Raw genomic sequence first — 17,563 nt, 5'->3', positions numbered from 1 at the left:
ACCAGTCAGTATTCCTGCACATGGCCGTTTAGGTCAACTGGACGTGAGTTCGCTTTGCTGAGCAAAACATTAGTGTTTTATATAGTCATTATGACGAAGACTGATACCAGACAGTTATCTTCTGCAACAATATTCCACATTTAGCATTTTTCAACATCCTGAGCGGCAGAATATACTCAGGTAACGTTAGGTTTTGCTCATAGTACTCTGACGTTACAGTATGTTGTTCCGGATCAACTTTCTTGTTTTTGTTCCAATCGGGAATTATTTATGGATAAATATAAGAGATTAACTATGTTTCAACGCCTGTAGTTGCTGTAAATTATTAAAGTATTCAGTGAAGTCTCTCTGCATATGTGTATGAAATTACTCTAATCTGCTATTTTTCGTTTTATTTTAAATTATTTTTTAATGTTTATTGGTTTTCATCAAACGTTCCTCGACTGAGAGCAATATGTCTCTTCTATCCTATTCTATTCTAATTATTAAGGTAATTTGTGTCATGTTTTATTGAATGAAAAATCGTGTGTTTCTAATTATTAAGGTAATTTTTGTCACATTTCATTGACTTGCATGATACATATAAGTAATAATATTTAACATAATATTTTAAAAGGTTCTTTTTTTACCAGGTTTTATTAAATTAATCAAAACTTGTATCATTCTAATTATTCCAGATTTTTTTTCTCATGTTTTATGGAATTATTCTAATAAAAATGTGCATGATTCATATGAGAGTTATATTTTTTATAGATTCTTTTTATTTTAATTATTAGAGTTATTTTTGCCAGGTTTTATTTATGCAACACAGTTTAATCAGTGTGCAAATTGCAAAACTCAGGTAGGAGGTAGAAAATTCAAGGTAGAAAAATATGCATGTGTTTACTTACAAATTAAAAGTGCTTAAAACTATTTAAAGTTGCGATATGTAAATAACAATACATAATTGTATATTTATTGACATTTATTCATTTGGCAGATTTTTATGCATATACATTGCATTCAAGATGTGTATTTTCATAAGTATCTCTTTATTGAACTGCATAAATAATGTGTTAATTTGAATCAGATCTGTATTATATCTTTCAGTGTCTAAGATCAGAAAGTCACCATCAGCTGTCAATCATGTCCATGTTCAGCACCGGTATCCTGGTCCTTACGTCTCCGTTACACGTCCTCCATCTCCGCATCGCCCCTGTCCTCACGTCTGCCGCCCAGGTGGTCGAGCGCACACTGTACGTCCATCTGCACCCCGGTCTCAACCTGAGCACAGGTGGACAGGTGCGGCCTGTCTACATCCCGCCCCTGGTGGATCTCTGCACTCTCATCTCCCGCCTTTACAGCAATGCTGCTGACATTTGCGCGCACCTTGACGTCAGGGTGCTGCTCAGTAATGTCCACGCCCAATCTGCAACATTGAGGGGAAACAACAGTCCTTTTCCCACCCCACAGACGCTATCCCACTCGCCAGAAGTAGTGCTCACAGATTTCCCCATTCAGGATTCAGGCCAGTCCTCGCTGGTCACCCAGTGCTTGCAGAAGTACACAGGCTACTGCTATGACTGCAACCCGAGTCTCTCATCTGTGCTTTTGTACCCACGACTAAAAGAAGTCGAGGAAGATGATGATAGAGGAGGAAGTGGTGTACAATTAAAACCTTTAGAGACGTTCAGTGATGTGGTGGTTGGCGGCACTTTTGACCGTCTGCATGGGGCCCACAAGACTCTGCTGAATATTTCCTGTCTGATGGCCAACAGACGCTTTGTCATTGGCGTGTGTGACCAGGAACTACTAAAAAGTAAGTGGAAACCCTCTAGAAAGCTTTGAAAGAATAGTTCAGCCAACAATGAAAATCGTTCCTTCATTGGAGCAGATTTGCTCACCAATGGATCCTATGCAGTGAATGGGTGCCATCAGAATTAGAGTTAAAACAGCTGATTAAACATTTATAAAAAATGTCTTGATGGTTTTGTTTCCTACGAACACAAGTCATGAACTGATGGACTGGAGTGGTGTGGATTACTTGTGGATTATTTTGAAGTTGTTTGGATTCTCATTCTGACGGCACCAATTCACTGCTGAAGATGCATTGGTGAGCAAGTGATGACATGCTAAATCTGTTCAAAGCAGCTCTAAAATTTATGTGGTAGTTGGATGAATGTGTAGTAGAGTTTGAGACGTTTTGCCACCATTGTTATCAACTGATAACGACTTGGAAATGTGTCAAAACAGTTCGGACTGCAAAAAAAGGTCTATTTTTGTAGTAATTTCTTAAATGTGTTCTGCTTTTTGTGTAGATAAGGTCTTGAAGGAGTTGATAGAGCCGTATTATCAGCGTGTGCAGAAGCTCCAGGACTTTCTGAACGATGTAAAACCATCGCTCAAGTACGAAATCGTTCCTCTCTCCGACCCCTTCGGCCCGTCCATAAGCGACCCTGAGCTGCAGTGCATTGTGGTCAGTGAGGAGACGAGGAAAGGGGGTGTAGCTGTCAACAGGAAGCGTGCGGAAAATGTGAGGACGTTATTGGTTGTTATCCGGTGCCTATAAAAAAATTTTACTTTTAGACCAGAGAACCACAACCATACAGTATTTCAAAATGTATTCGGACACTTAAAAATATCTGATAAAATATCTGTCGGTTAGATTTTTTTCAAAGAGCTTAAAACTTTTATTAAGCAAGGATGCATTAAACTGATCAAAGGTGACAGTAAAGATATTTACTAAATAAATTTCTGTTTCAAATAAACGTTGTTCTTTTGAACTTTCTATTCATCAAAGAATCCTGAAAAAAAAACAAAAAGGATCAAGGTTTCTCAACATAAATCTTTCTTAAGCAGCGAATCAGCATATAAGAATGATTTCTGATAATCATGTGAAACTAAAGACTGGAGGAATGATGCTGAAAATTCAGCTGCGCATCACAGGAATAAATTACATTTTACTATATATTCAAACAGAAAACAGCTATTTTAAATTGTAATAATATTTCATAATATTACAGCTTTTATTGTATTTTTTATCAAATAAATTCAGTGTAATGCTTATCTTTCTCGTGAAGTTTAAAATGGAAATGTTTAATCCTCGTTAAGTCATAAACTAGACATGTGTGATCTTTGAACTTAATTATCCATGTGAATTCAGTGTGCTCGTGACCAAAGTGATCCCAGTGCGTTTGGACTTTGCTGTTTATGCTTCACCATTAGTATGAGATTAAGTGGTCTTTTCTGTGCAGGGATTGGCTGAACTGGTTCTGTACGAGATCCAGCTGTTGAAAGATGCCCATCATACTGACATCGAGGAGGAGAAGATCAGTTCCTCCAGCCTGAGAACAAGATTGCTGGGCACGCTGCTCAAACATCCATCTGTACGAACATTTATCTTAATTTATAGTACTTACAATTCCACAATCACATAATGCACTTCATCATGCATTTGTCCATAACGGTTATATTTATATTTGTCTTTTTAAACCTGACTGGCGAATTTAACTTTGTGTTATTATTGGAAAGAAGACTTTTTCCATGAGGACTTGGTTAATATTATGTTCTTATTCAGGATGAATTGTTACATAGAAGATGTCTCAGGCAATTAAGCACAAAAAACATCTGTTAAGCAAAAAGAGTGTCAGAACTTGTCTTCTCTTCTGTAGCAATGGGCGCTCAGACATTCATTTAAAGAATCATGGGATAATGAATGCTGTGTAATTTAATGAGGACCATTCAGTCATGTGCATGTTGGTCATGTGATGCATGGTTTAGCTCAGCTGCTATTGCTTTCTCCATTGCCATTCTTTTTTAGATGATGTATTTAGTCATATAAAGTACCATTCAGCAGTTTGGGGTAGGTAAGATTTTCTGCTCACCAAGGTTGCATTTATTTGTTCAAAAACAGCCACAGCCAGATCTGCCTCTGGATCCGTATGTGATTGGTTTGACGGGCGGCAGCGGCTCGGGAAAGAGCTCTATAGCACACAGACTGGAGGCTCTCGGCGCTGTGAGGATTGACTGCGATCAGCTCGGTCACGAGGCCTACCTGACGGAAACATCTGCCTATCATAAGATCATCCAGGAGTTCGGCCCAGGTACAGAGAGGAGATGTGTATAGTCACCGAATGGATCTGAGTTTATAAATGGCCTGCACTTTTCCCCTACAAAAAATTTGAAAAATGTAAGTTAATGGTTTTTTGGGTTTCTTTTGCCATCAGATATTCTTAATGAGGATAAGACCATCAACAGACGAGTACTGGGTGGAAAAGTATTTGGTAACCAGGTAATTAACTCCACTGATAAATATAATTGAATCCAGAACACATCTTCCGTCCTGTTCACATTGTATTTATGTGTGTGTGTGTTTTTTTTTATAGGACCGTCTGAAAGCTCTGACAGATATTGTGTGGCCTGAGATTGCTCTGCTGGTGAAAAAAAAAATAAAACATGCAAATGAACAGGGTGAAGCATTTATCACTTTCAGCTCATGCTCTATATGGACTTTTTTCAAGTGGGGTTAATTCTCACTTCTTGTTTTCAGGTAAGCGTGTTTGCGTGGTGGATGCGGCCGTGTTGCTGGAGGCGGGATGGACATATTTGGTGCATGAGGTTTGGGTGGCAACCATCCCAGAGGAAGAGGTGCTAAAACTTTAATATAGAGAGACATTTGTTATTTTTTTTATTTTTATACTGTGAGGTCGAAGGACCTGAGACCATATTCAGGGATTTAAACATTATAAAAAATAAAAACAGCACTTTGAAAAATTAAAAACAAAGCAACGTAAAAACAAAGCCTGATATAGATTAAATATTTCATTGTGCATCTCTCTGTCACCTCTCTTCTGTCCTATCACATTAAAAGGCATTACCAAGCTAATAAATATATCTTTAAAAAAGCCATACATTTGAACGGTAGTGTTATTGACTTTTTGTCCGATTTTCTTCCATTATTGATGATTTTTCATCTTTTCACTTATATTCATAAGTTCATAAAGTTTTAAATTCACTAGTTATCACAGATTTTTGCATCCTGCTATACATTTAACAATATTAGGGCATTCTAGATGTTAACTCTCTCTCGGTCTCAGGCAGTGAAGCGTATAGTCCAACGTGATGGTGTGAAGGAGGAAGATGCCTTGAGGAGACTGAAGAGCCAGTGGACAAATGCAAAGCTGATAGAACATGCTAACGTAGTGCTGTGCACACTGTGGGAACCTGACGTTACTCAGAGACAGGTACACACCCCAGTTCAGGACCGACTCGATGGATGAGGTGCTTTATTAACCTCAAAACATGCAGCTAATCATTAATGCATGCATGTTTCCCCAGGTGTTGAAAGCTTGGAGTCTATTACAGCAGCGGATTCAGAAGAGACAAGAAGAAATCAAATCTTCACCCTGAGAAAGGCTTGCGTCATGTAATGTTTGTTTCAAACATCTGTAATCTTCATAAGCAAATGAGCCAGTTCCAGTTCTTATGCAGTTAAAATAGATTAGCTACAGAAAACACCTTGAGAACTTTTAATAGATCTGCAATATACGGTCTACCACTTGTTCTTAAGCCAGTTGTTAAATAGTCATATTTGGTTGTTGCACTGCCATTTACTTTTCTAAACCCAGTGAACGTTATTTTCAGTGGAAAAGGTTTTGACAGTGATTGTGGTGTAGATTATACATGCTCTGAAAGAGATCGTGCCTCCTGAAGACCAAAGTTAAGTGAATGTCAGATTAACCCATAACGGACCAGTTGGTCAGGGATTTTAGGCAACTTTACAAGATGACTGATGTATTCATGGATTAGCCATTCAAAAAATAAAGCCTCTTCATTTCTTAAAACTTAAAATTTATTCTTCATTTACACATGAATGTACAACAAATGTTACTTTTTAAAAATGTATTGGTCTTAAATTAAGCAGAAATCAATTCATGCCCAAGTGCTGAAAAAAAAAAAAAAAAAAAAAAAAAAAAAACCCTTGCTCAATCTTAATTCGTAAGTGGCTAAAAACGTTCAAACCAGGGAAAGTGATAAAATTAAACTTGAAGCTAACAATAAGATTGTGAAGCAAATGGTGACTTTAAGACTAACAAAAAGAACAATTCAGAAATTGTGAATTACAACAGCTTCTAGTGACATCACACATGTGGATCGTTTAAAAGCACTTTTTTTCAGCATCATTTTTGTACATTGTTCCAAACATTGGGTTTCACTTCAGAAATCATCCATTTTCTTCACACACAACATCATTGATTAGATCTTCTGGAGCTGCACGGTGAGTCTGGCTGAACACCGTGCCTGCCCAAGGCTGTTGGACGCACAGCATTTGTAAATCCCAGAATCCCCTGGTTGTACTTGAGCAAGGGTGAGTGTGCAAGTGCCGTTCTGATCATAATTCAGCTGAACGCGTCCGGTCTTCTCCAGCGGTGCATCATCAAACAGCCAGACCACATCAGGGTAAGGATATCCTGTAAACAGAAGTCATTTCAGTGAACTATGGTCCAATAAAAACCCTACTTCAGAGTTGTACTGCAGGAGGATCTTAAAAAGATGCAGCAATTTTAAACGATCACAATAGCCATGCATTTTCATTTCTGCAGGTTTGCAGAAGTGTCTGCGATCACCCATTTTCAAAAACGCCTTTTTTGCCAAACATTGTAAGCAGTACTGTACCTTGTATGGTACAGGCCAGGTGCACCGTGGCTCCGCAGCTCTCCGTGACGTCATGCAGGGCTCGATAGAAACGTGGTTCACTCCACAACTGTTTTTCCAGAGATGCCACAGTTTGTTCGGCTTCTTTCCCCAGAGCATTCACTGAAAATGTGACAGGGACATCATAAGAGGGCAAACCAACAGAATTGCAGAAGTAATGTGTAATGGCTTTCTAAACATTGCAGTAGTTGGACAAACAGATTCTTACCATCTACAGAAATGGGAGAATGCAGTGCATCAGATTTGCTGCAGCGAACCATCCTTTTCAGCGCAAGCAGGGCTTTACCGGTTTTCTGCGAGACCAAACAGATGGGTGCATGATTTGCGGTTTTAAAAAGAGAAAAGTAATATTAGGACCACATGAAAAATCAGGAACCACCTGAGACCTTGATTCTAAAACGGCGGAGAGGAATTTTGAAATTTCATACCTTCCATTTCTGTCGGGCCAGGAACCTTCTTATCTTGTCTTTGTTAAGGGATTTATTTGATCTGGAGTTCGAGTCCTCAAATAAAGCGATCCAGGGATGAGCCAATGCTTCCTCACATGATAGTCTTGTTCTAGAAGTGTAAAAATGGAATAAACTCTTCATACAACTAGAGTGACTTGTGAGACTTGCCATTTATAATTTGCCATAACCATTTTCCATGACAGTTGACTGAAAATCATAAAAACTTATATTATAGACCTAAATCAAAAATAAAAACATGGTACAATTATACTAAAATAACACCGTTACAGATCATTAGCAGAATATAAACATGCATGTGACCATGCCAATTTCTCAATTCACATTCCTTCATTCACCTCTGATCCTTCCTCAGGAGACTGCAGATGAAATCTTTGGCTTCATCAGTGATGTCATCAAAACCCTCAGGGTTAAAATCACATTCCCCTGCAGTAACCAGAGCTAAGGTTTCGGCATCGCTGTTTCCCTGGAATGGAGACTCGCCACTCAGTCTGGGAAACGGTGGAAAAGAATTGAAAGTGCACATTAGTAAATAGAAATTGAGGTGGAGGCCATAAACTGCTTCATTCTAAGCCCTTACAGGATGTAGCAGATGACGCCAATGCTCCACATGTCAGCGGAGAGATCTACAGGCTCATAATTGACTACCTCTGGGGCCACAAACTCTGGAGTCCCATGCAACACCATCAGATGTTTACCGGGCTCTGAAAAAGCAAAAATTAAAAACTATTTTATACAATATACATAACATGCAAATGAAAGTCACTCATATGAAAAGTTATTTTTGTAATTTATATGAAGTTTGATACTGACAGTTTAATTCCAAGACTAGATAATTAAAATCAAGTTTTTAAATCAGTACAAAAATCCATACACCGTTTCTAAAAAACACGCACTGGAGCCACTGAGCATGGCTCCTCCCCAAACACTAGAGTTACTACATCTACAGTTTGCTAGCTAGCTATGCCTGCGTCATTGGTCATTTAAAAAACAGCTCTGTATCCTCATTTAAATTTCCTAAAAACGATGAGATCAAGAAGAGGGGGATTAGTTTTGTGAAGAGGCACCTTGATAGAGAGTTGAGGATCACCACCAACACCTGCCTCTGCAGTGAACATTTTACACTGGATAGTTTTATAAAAACTGGGTCCTCGTGGTTGAAAACAAATGCACAAGTGTGCATTTCCAGGATGCAAGAACTTAAAGAAAAAAAAGCTACATAAGTGTACATAAGTGTATTAGTGAGCCTGACAGGGTGACTTTTCACATTTCCAGTCAACAATGTTCATCTGGATATTGAGGTTGCACAGTGAAAATTTTTCAAGAGACTATTTCAGAGCAAACACAGATGTGCCTTTGACTCATTTACAAAAACCTGAGGTATATGGACACAGCTTGGGGGGGGGGGGTCTCTGAGGGAGTTAGAGTTAAAGATGCATACATTTCCATTTATTATGGTTTTAACTTTTAGAAAATCACTTAATGTATATGCACTATAATGTAATTTACACAATGTTAAACAGTGAGATGGGTTGTTTTAAGAGACCGAGTAGTTTATCACTGATCAGCCAGGACTTCAATTCAGACGTTTCGGAGGAAGAAATGGATCACAGTTATGCATCAACCACTGAGACAATACAAACTCTGCTGAGGAAACGAAAGAGGACAGATGTGAAGCGGTAGAGAGACAGACAAGGCAAAAAAACTGAAACCTCGGCGAGGCCTATTCCAGATGGAAAGCGCTGAAGGTGGAGAAAGGCATGAAGAACGACGCAGAGGTTGACTTATCTTCTGGACAGGTAAAGAACTAGATTATGTACACACAGAGCTGGATAGACTACTTAGAAATTGTAGTTCATTACGGATTCCAAATTACATGACAAAACAGTAATGTAATCAGTTACATTACACATATGATCATATTTTTTTATATTGCTTTAGACCTAACTTGTTTAAATCCCTTTGATTTAAATAGGAAAATTGTACCATATTGATATAAAAATGCAAAAAAAAAAAAAAAAACAACCTCTGAACATTTCATATTATAGAACGGTTTAAGTAAATCGTAGTTTGTTAGTTTTATCCCATTCTCGCTTCTCTGTATCCCCCCCCCCCATGTTTTATGTTCTGTATCGAATTAGATTTCTGCAATAAATAAAAAACAGGGACATCAGACATGATGCACTGAGACTGTAATGCTGATCCACGTCGACAGATGGCAATGCTGGTATTCAGAAAGCACACGAAGCGCGAGAGAACTACTGAAACCTCTTTAAAGCTACTCGATTAAATGACAATTTTAATAGAAGTGAGCTTAATTACTAGGAGAGTACATTAAATATTATTCCTAACAAAAACAACATTATAGGCTTAATGTAGTGAATGGGGATTCGTTTAAGTGTGGCGGATCGGATTCAGTCGGAAACCGCGTGGTTACGTGATTACGTAACGTCCGTCAACACAAAGTTAGGCGCGAATAGTTGTGTTCGCGGACTAGCGGTTACAGTAAATGAAGATTGTTTTAGAAACAGTCCTCTAGTCGTCACGTATTATGGATCGTTCTAAACGGAAACGGAAACCTTCGCCTCGAGCCGCACAGAACCTGTCAGCGAAACGGGAAAGTAAACGAGTTAGCGAAAGAACTAGTATCAACCTCGGCGGAGCTTTCGAGCGATGGAGACAGATCCGAGATCTCATGGGATTTAAGAGCGACCCACAGCTGGCTTTCTTCTTGCTGGACAGGTTAGAGATCTTAGTTGCGGGATGGATACCAAGGACTGTAGACACCTAGCAAATGTGATCAGTTTCGGGTGACCGTTTGGTAACACATCAAGAAGTATGGCGCCAGCTAATGTTAAAAATAATAATAAAATAATTGTAAAACACGAAACTTTTCACTGCCGGACAATTAACATTTCAAATAAAAAGAATCTAGTTCGAACCAAGTTAAATATACAAATAATTATGGATGCATCGATACAAAAATCTTGGCCGATACAGATTATGTATTTTTATTTGATAAACCAATGTTGGCCGGTAAATCTATATCCACATTTTTTTATATACTTTGAGAGCCCGATGGAAAAAAAAAAAAAAAATATTAGAACACCATTTAGAAGCCATATCCAAAACACTTCAACAAGCAGCCAAGTTTGAACAGTGTGCATTTTAAAGATAGTTTTACTCTCCCATTACCAAATTTAATCATAAGTCTTACTTATAAATAAGAAACATAAAGGTGATAAATGACAAACGACTTGTTTGCATTATTTAAGATATCGGCCAAATTTTTTAAATCCGGCTAATACCGATAACAGGAAGTGGAGCATTTATTGGCCTAAACTGATATGGTGGCCAATATATATATAGTGCATTCCTACAAGTAAAGAAATTGAATGAATATTTTATTGTAAAACGTACACGAGTAACCGTTTAAATTTAGAACTTTGAATTTCTTTACAGAAATGTATCGTGTAGGTCGGGAAGGTGTAGTTCAGAGTTCATATTTTCACCCCCCCCCTCCCCTTTTTCGTTTATTAAGGTTGTGTGGTGAACATTCACAAGACAATTCCAGTGAAACTCAGAGAAAGAGAGGAAAACGGCAGAAGTCAACATCCGCGCTGAAATCTGAGGTTTGTAAATTCGGGTAAATTGGGGCACTTTGCTAATGAGATAACAGAAAGAAAAAAAAAAAAAACCCACACAAATACATCACAATGGAGGGTTTGTTGGGTCAGTCAACCCATGCCACACTCTTTAATGGTTATTTGCTATAGCTAACTATAACTCTCTAAACCGTTAGAGCTTATATGCATTTGGTTTACACTGCATCTGATACAATTATCTGAAACGTGGATTGTCATAGGCGACACAGAGCAATTCACCTCAGCCAGGGTTAGGGTCCCCAGATCCCCAGTCCACAAACGTTGAGGTCCGTGGGATCTGCTACGACGTCCCTCCCCTATGGCTTTATCAGCCGGTAAGTGCTCACATATGCTAGTTGTGTGACCAGGTTGTGCCACAATTGCATTGGTTTGCAGTGCAGCACTTAATTTATTGCAAAGTTTAAATTCCTGAAAACATTTTGGCTCCAACTGTTTGACTCGATTCCAACTTCATAGTTATTTTCAGTTATACATGTACAGTGTTTGAGTTTATAAACTAATTTTCATGTTCTGGCAAAAATTCCACAAATGTAGTCATGCCTATATTTGAAAAATCTTGTGATTTAAAAAAAAAAAAATTAAATGGTACTTGATTGCATTTGTTTTTCAAATTTTGGAATTGGAATGTTTGTAAATCTAGTCTTTTTAATGCACACTTGATTCATAACTGTAGAAACAGACCAATTGGATGAGCTACAATTTATTTAAATAAAATCTACAACATGCTTCTCATTGGAAGTTTATATTAAAATGTAAAGTTGTGGCGACCACAACTGCATTATAGCTTGCATGCATCTCCATTTTCTGCCATGTAGGATAAACAAACACAGCCTGAACAACTAATGGAGGATGGATCAGACTCAGATGTCAGGATGGGTTACAATGAGGAACAAAACTCCATGATGGAGCAGAGTTCATCTTTAAGCACAAATACAGAGGAAGACTACGCAGTGCTCTGGGAGGAGAGAAAGGTTGGTAAAAATGGGACAGTCGAGTGGAAAGTTTGGAAATGCCTACCATGGAATAAATGTATGCTCGACACTTAGCTGCTTTTCCTTTCCTCTATAAAAATGCTAGTTTTGCAAAGGAATGCACACCAGGGTACTTGGTCTATGAAAATAAGCGTTAAATATTCTTTTTTATATAAAAGTTTAGGATCAACAATTCACTCCAAACTGCTTACTGATTATTTTTCGGTCTTGTAGGATGAACTCGCACAGACTACCCTGCGATTGGAGGAACGCTTAAATGCCATGAGATCTTTGTCTGATACAGCATCTGATCCCATTTCAATGACAGGAGGGATAGTGGACCCAAAGGAAACAAAATGGGTGGTCAACAAATCCAGTTTGGCGGGACTGTTCAGAACCTGCCACCAGTGTGGAGAGCCAGTTCTGGAATTTAAAACATTAACATCTGGAAGTCTGATCCGGATTCAGTGGGAATGCTCAAAGGGACATCTCATGTGGCTCTTCCCCAACCACAACCCAACATAACACCGACAGGGATGAATGTACTGCAGTGCGTCTCGATTTATTCAAACGTGACTATAAGAGAAATAAAGCAATGCAAAAAAAAAAAAAAGTGGATTTTTTTTAAACCAATTTTTTGCAGGGTTTCTGCAGATCCCAAGTCTTCAATTTAGTTCCTTTGATTAACTTTAAGGCAATAAAGTCCTAGTTTCACAGACATGACTAGGCCATAGCTCAATTAGGACATTTGAGTAACTTATGAACGAGTCTTAAATTACCGGTGTGCATTCTGAAACGAACCAAAGATTTGAATTATTTGATTTGAATTAAAAAGGCTCCAATTTTGTTAAGTAAACAAGCGTTTACTTGTATTTAACTTATTTGTCTTAGTCTTAAATTGGAGCATAAAATTCAGCGGATACACCATTTTGGTACTACAACTAAAATTGTTTGACTCACCCAGTTTGCTGGCCAATCCGAAGTCAATGATCTTGATGAGTGTCCCAGCGCTGTTCACACAGACAATGTTCTCTGGTTTCAGGTCGAGGTGAACAATGCGTTTACTATGAATATACTGGACTCCTTCCAGGATCTGACGCATGTAGTTCACACTGTTGGGTTCTGTGTGCTCGAAATTTTCATCTACGATCCGTTCAAACAACTCCCCACCTGCAATACTTGAATGAGGCCGAACAATTACAGGTTAGAAATGCATGCTGGCTTCATTTGTACACAAGTTTTGATTTAAAAACAAAAGTAACTTTCGCTTTTTAAAAAAAAAAAAAAAAAAAAAACTTGTTAAACCACTCCTAAAATTGAAAATGTTCATCATATGAGGAGCATTCTAGCAGTTAAATTAAATGCATTTTTCAATATTGATATTTCCCTTAAATTTTAAGTTAAATTGAGTGTTAATGGATAAGAGAAGTTAATGCATAACAGATCCAGAGGACACTTAAAAGATAAGAGTGTGCGTGTATATTTGAAAAAGCTATCGTGTCACAAAAAAAAAAAAAAAATTAGATCATATGGGTCTAATATTTTTAACTCACTACTCCATAATCATGACAATCTCAGACGGGGTGTCGTAGGCTGCGAGACACTGCACCAGCTTCGGGTGGTGTATTTCTTTCATCAGTTTGATTTCTTGACGCGCTGCGGTTTTCTCTCTGGAGACACGGGCCCGGTAGAATTTCCCAGCACACACCCGACCCGTCTGCTTATGGGTCATCTTGTACACCTCCCCAAACTTCCCCCTGCGGAGGTATACGATGATTGTTTAAGATAAAGATCGGTTTTAGATCTGATTTTATGAATAGACTTATACCCACACTCCTAGTTTTTCATGGACGTGATAATGATCCCTGGCTTTGTTTGTGGTGTCAGACACAACCTCCACACATGAGGTCACTTCCTGTTGTGGCTCACCTGTAACATTAATCTGGCTTTAATCTCTTGTTTGAGTAACACTAACTTCCAAAAGGAACACTAGCATTCTTACTGCACTATATATACTTAATACTGCCCAAAAAGTAATAAAGCTTTTTACACAAATATTTAAGCTTCATATTAAATACAAAATTATTATAATTTTATAACAGCTGTATATGCCCATTTTGCAGGTATTTAAATGGCTTAAAAGTTGGCATTGGTCTACCTGCAGTGTTCATCTCAATGCAGTCTGACTCCTCACTGGGATCACTGACTCCCGCTGTGTTATAGGCTCGTACTCTGAAGAGATACTGTCCCTGCGGGTCAAGACCAAAGTGGACCCGGTATGAGGTGTTCAGACAATGGTTAATGAGTTCAGTCCAGTCACCGGGTTTGGATCGGTCCAGCCTCTGAAACTCCACCATGTAACCTGTGATGGCAGAACCTCCGTCAAAACACGGCCCAGACCAGGACAGAACCAGAGACGTGTGGGTCAGCTGTGACACGAACGGACACGAGGCTGGAGGGTCTGGACGATCTGGAGAGAAACAATGTGAAGCAAATGTATTGCTTATATAAAATGTAAAAAAAAAAAAAAAAAAAAACACTTCTAAAAACCATTTTAAAAAGCTATCCTGAAAATATATACACATTTTAAAATGATTAAAAGTGACAAGTACATAACTTCTAAATCTTGACCTAAAATTTAAATTGAAAAAAAAAAAAAATCGAAAAAAGCCACAAAAAAAAAAAAAAAAAAGTGAAATTTCAAAGGAAAAAGACAATTTCTAAAACTAAAAAAATACCACAAATGAGAACAAGGCAATTTGACTACTGGTAGTTATGCGATCACAACAGATATATACACGGACTAAAGCAATCTAGATTTGAAAGTTCTCACCTATAACTCTGAGGCTTATGGTCCAGTGAGCAATGCCTCCTCGGTTACAAACAAAAAGAGAATAACTTCCCACATCTACAGGAAGAACTTTAGAGAGAACAAGGGTGCTGCTACTGCTGGTGTTCGTCACACACACTCGCGGTCCTTCTAACACAACCTAATGAGAAACATGCACACTGAAAATATCAAAACAAGCTTTTTTTTCCTCCTCTAATTCCATTGATCTCTGCTCAATGACTTTCAAATAAACTGGTGTGTTGTGGTGGACTCATGAAGTCGGTTCTTAAGTCCACACAGGTGTCCTACCAGAGGAACCACAGGTGTGGAGAATCACATTAATTAAACCGGTGTACCACTTCACAAACTGCTCAGACCTTTTCACTGTCATGAATCCAGCAGGAAGCCACAGGTCCAGAGCTTCTGAAACGGCAGTGCAGTCGAGCGGTTCCTCCAACACAAACCACAACCTGCTGCTGGGGATCCAAAAACTCAGCTACTGCACCTGGAGAACAGAAGGAGAGTCTACTGACACACAGACTGAAGTAGTTCTGCTTCTTAAACCACAATATAGAGACTCCATATTCACAAGTACCTCATTTCTCCTGTAAGAACTCACTGATTGTGGCTGAACCTTAAATGGTTAGTAAAACATTAACATCTAACTGAAGGCAAAACTAAAATAACTAATCTAATAAATCAGAAAATTACACACTCCTGAACTACAGCTGGCTGTTTGAAACGGACATTAAACTCACAAACTTAAACAAGACATGTACATATAGATATGGCTCATCAGTCATGTGACTTGCAATAGGGTGGGGGTAATGAAATCTGGCATATAATTGACTAGTTAGACACAGCAGGCCTCTGTGATTGGCTACAGGTATAATGAAACCGTCTGAATGCAATTTATACAAATCCATTTCCAAACCCACATTCTACCGTGCATTAACATTTAATATATATATATATATATATATATATATATATATATATATATATATATATATTTACACACAAAAAAGGTACATATTAAAAATAGTATTGATTTCATCTTTTCTTTGTTTATATACAATATTAATATTTTTTTGTTCAGCAAGGACATTAAATTGATCAAGAGAAATTAAAAACATTGTATAATGTTACAAGTGACTTCTATTTCAAAGTAATGTTGTTCTTTTGAACTTTGTTCATCAATGAATCCTCATCAATAAACAGCACACATTATTGATAATCAGAAATGTTTCTTGAGCACTACATCTGCATATAAGAATAATTTCTGAAGGTCACGTGACACTGAAGACTGGGGTAATGATGCTGAAAATTCAGCTTTACTATCACAGGAATAAATTACATTTTTACAATATATTCAAATAGAAAACAGTTATTTTAAATCTTAAATTTTTCACAAAATTACGGTTTAGTTTTTTTTTTTTTTTATCAAATAATACAGTCTTGGAGCATAAGAGACTTACAAAAAGTTTAAACATGATGATGAAGTAAAAAATGGTTTAAAGAGGATTCATCTATGGGAATTAGTAAAGTGTAGGTCATGGTACAAATCGCTCTCACCTGATTCCTGACAGCTCTGCTCTCTGTTCAATGGTTTGAATCCATTCTCTGTTCTCCTCGACACATCCACTGGAGTCTGCAATGCTGCTGAAGACTTCAGGTCAAACCTGAATGTTGAAATGTAGGTCTTCTTTTGACTCTTTTTACTAAAGGCCATTATTATACTAGGATTCATCGATTTCAATACTCTTCTCAACTTCTTTCAGATTTGCATGTCTTCTATTTCTCTCACTGTTTCATGCAGTAGTCTTGTTCTACTTCATGTCACAGGAAACAGCAGATATCATCGGCACGATCACAGAAGTGGTTTGAGGGGGAAAGATAAGAGCCAAGCTCACATAGATGAAGTGGGCAGGGCTTCCATACATGGCTTGTCACCGAAAACAAAGAAATAATAAACACAGTTTCCATGAAAATATGCACAGATGTGTTGGTCTCACAGACAGAAATCTATGTAGAGCTAAAACTATATTAAAACTTGGCAGACATTAAAACGGTCTTCTCTGCTCATGGGTGTGTGACGTATATAATGTGGATGAGCCGGTCGTGTTGCTTGGGATTAGTTTGGTTGCTTTGGCCTGATGTAAAACACACACGCACACCATATATCACAAAGCAGCAAGCTTGGTTTTTATGCATTAGTTTGTGTGTGTGTGTGTGTGTGTGTGTGTTAATTGTCAAATCAATGCAATGCCTTATAAAAAAAAAAAAAAAAATATTCATTCGAAAGGTATTAGTGCTCTGGATTTAAATGCCTTTAAGTATCTTTGTGTGGTATAAAATGTGAAACTAGTCAATAATTTGAGTAAGTACTCCACTTCACAACTGTATATAGGCATTGTAAAAGTAACTTGTTTTTATTGCTCAGATATTAGAGCTTATGGAATTCATTAATGTTAATTATCTAAATTGTTACTTCTAAAAACAAATTGGAAAATAATAAAGTTAACAGTATAGAGCTATAGGTCTCAATTTTTGCTCTATTTTGTCTATGGGAGTAATAACTGAGAGTAGGACAATGTAAAAGTCACAGGATTTCTAGAAAGCATAATAACAGAGTAATTAAAGTTATTAGCTGAATATGCAGTTTAGAAAGGGTGAAGATGAGATACAGGCTGTAATCTGATAACACACTGTCCTACTAGTCATTTTTTGTCATGAGAAAATAAAAATCACACATATGGAGATAAATAGGCTAATCTACTGTTCACATTCTCAGGCATACATGTTTGAGGAATGGGGAAGAAAAAAATAATTATGGGACACCGTTCTAAGACGTTCCCCTAAATGCAGTGTTTCGCAAGTTTCAAGGTTGTTCTTTTAGGGAAATAGTCTTAGGGGCTTAACGGTTACATGCAAATA

General features: G+C 37.7%; 2 protein-coding genes and 1 long non-coding RNA gene across 4 annotated transcripts; 2 read left to right on the top strand and 1 right to left on the bottom strand.

Annotated features, from left to right (window-relative positions):
- On the top strand, positions 1 to 5,803 carry LOC132124302 (bifunctional coenzyme A synthase-like). The gene is made up of 10 exons (XM_059535272.1): positions 1 to 180; positions 1,090 to 1,798; positions 2,298 to 2,512; positions 3,234 to 3,365; positions 3,893 to 4,082; positions 4,206 to 4,270; positions 4,365 to 4,449; positions 4,529 to 4,626; positions 5,076 to 5,222; positions 5,317 to 5,803. The coding sequence occupies exons 2-10, from the start codon at positions 1,126 to 1,128 to the stop codon at positions 5,386 to 5,388; spliced, it is 1,677 nt and encodes a 558-aa protein (XP_059391255.1). The 5' UTR covers positions 1 to 180; positions 1,090 to 1,125; the 3' UTR covers positions 5,389 to 5,803.
- Positions 5,804 to 5,847: 44 nt separating this feature from the next.
- LOC132124298 (myosin light chain kinase, smooth muscle-like) lies at positions 5,848 to 16,414 on the bottom strand. Of its 2 annotated transcripts, none has more exons than XM_059535259.1 (13): positions 16,202 to 16,414; positions 15,004 to 15,131; positions 14,630 to 14,786; positions 13,955 to 14,266; positions 13,629 to 13,725; positions 13,350 to 13,553; positions 12,757 to 12,974; positions 7,741 to 7,864; positions 7,499 to 7,651; positions 7,122 to 7,251; positions 6,902 to 6,986; positions 6,655 to 6,795; positions 5,848 to 6,449 (listed from the first exon to the last, which is right to left on the bottom strand). In XM_059535259.1, the coding sequence occupies exons 1-13, from the start codon at positions 16,374 to 16,376 to the stop codon at positions 6,235 to 6,237; spliced, it is 2,139 nt and encodes a 712-aa protein (XP_059391242.1). In that variant the 5' UTR covers positions 16,377 to 16,414; the 3' UTR covers positions 5,848 to 6,234. The 2 variants fall into 2 exon arrangements, with proteins under 2 accessions (XP_059391242.1, XP_059391244.1); XM_059535261.1 differs by lacking the exon at positions 16,202 to 16,414 and adding an exon at positions 15,222 to 15,314 and having other exon boundaries at positions 15,004 to 15,151.
- LOC132124327 (uncharacterized) lies at positions 16,195 to 16,619 on the top strand. Its single transcript, XR_009426746.1, has 2 exons — positions 16,195 to 16,322; positions 16,408 to 16,619. It is a non-coding gene; the product is annotated as an uncharacterized LOC132124327 (long non-coding RNA).
- Positions 16,620 to 17,563: the final 944 nt, after the last annotated feature.

This window comes from Carassius carassius, chromosome 42 (assembly GCF_963082965.1).
Source record: "Carassius carassius chromosome 42, fCarCar2.1, whole genome shotgun sequence".
NCBI lineage: Eukaryota > Metazoa > Chordata > Actinopteri > Cypriniformes > Cyprinidae > Carassius > Carassius carassius.
Note: the sequence above shows the minus strand (reverse complement) of the source record. Positions and strands in the feature narration are given on the sequence as shown.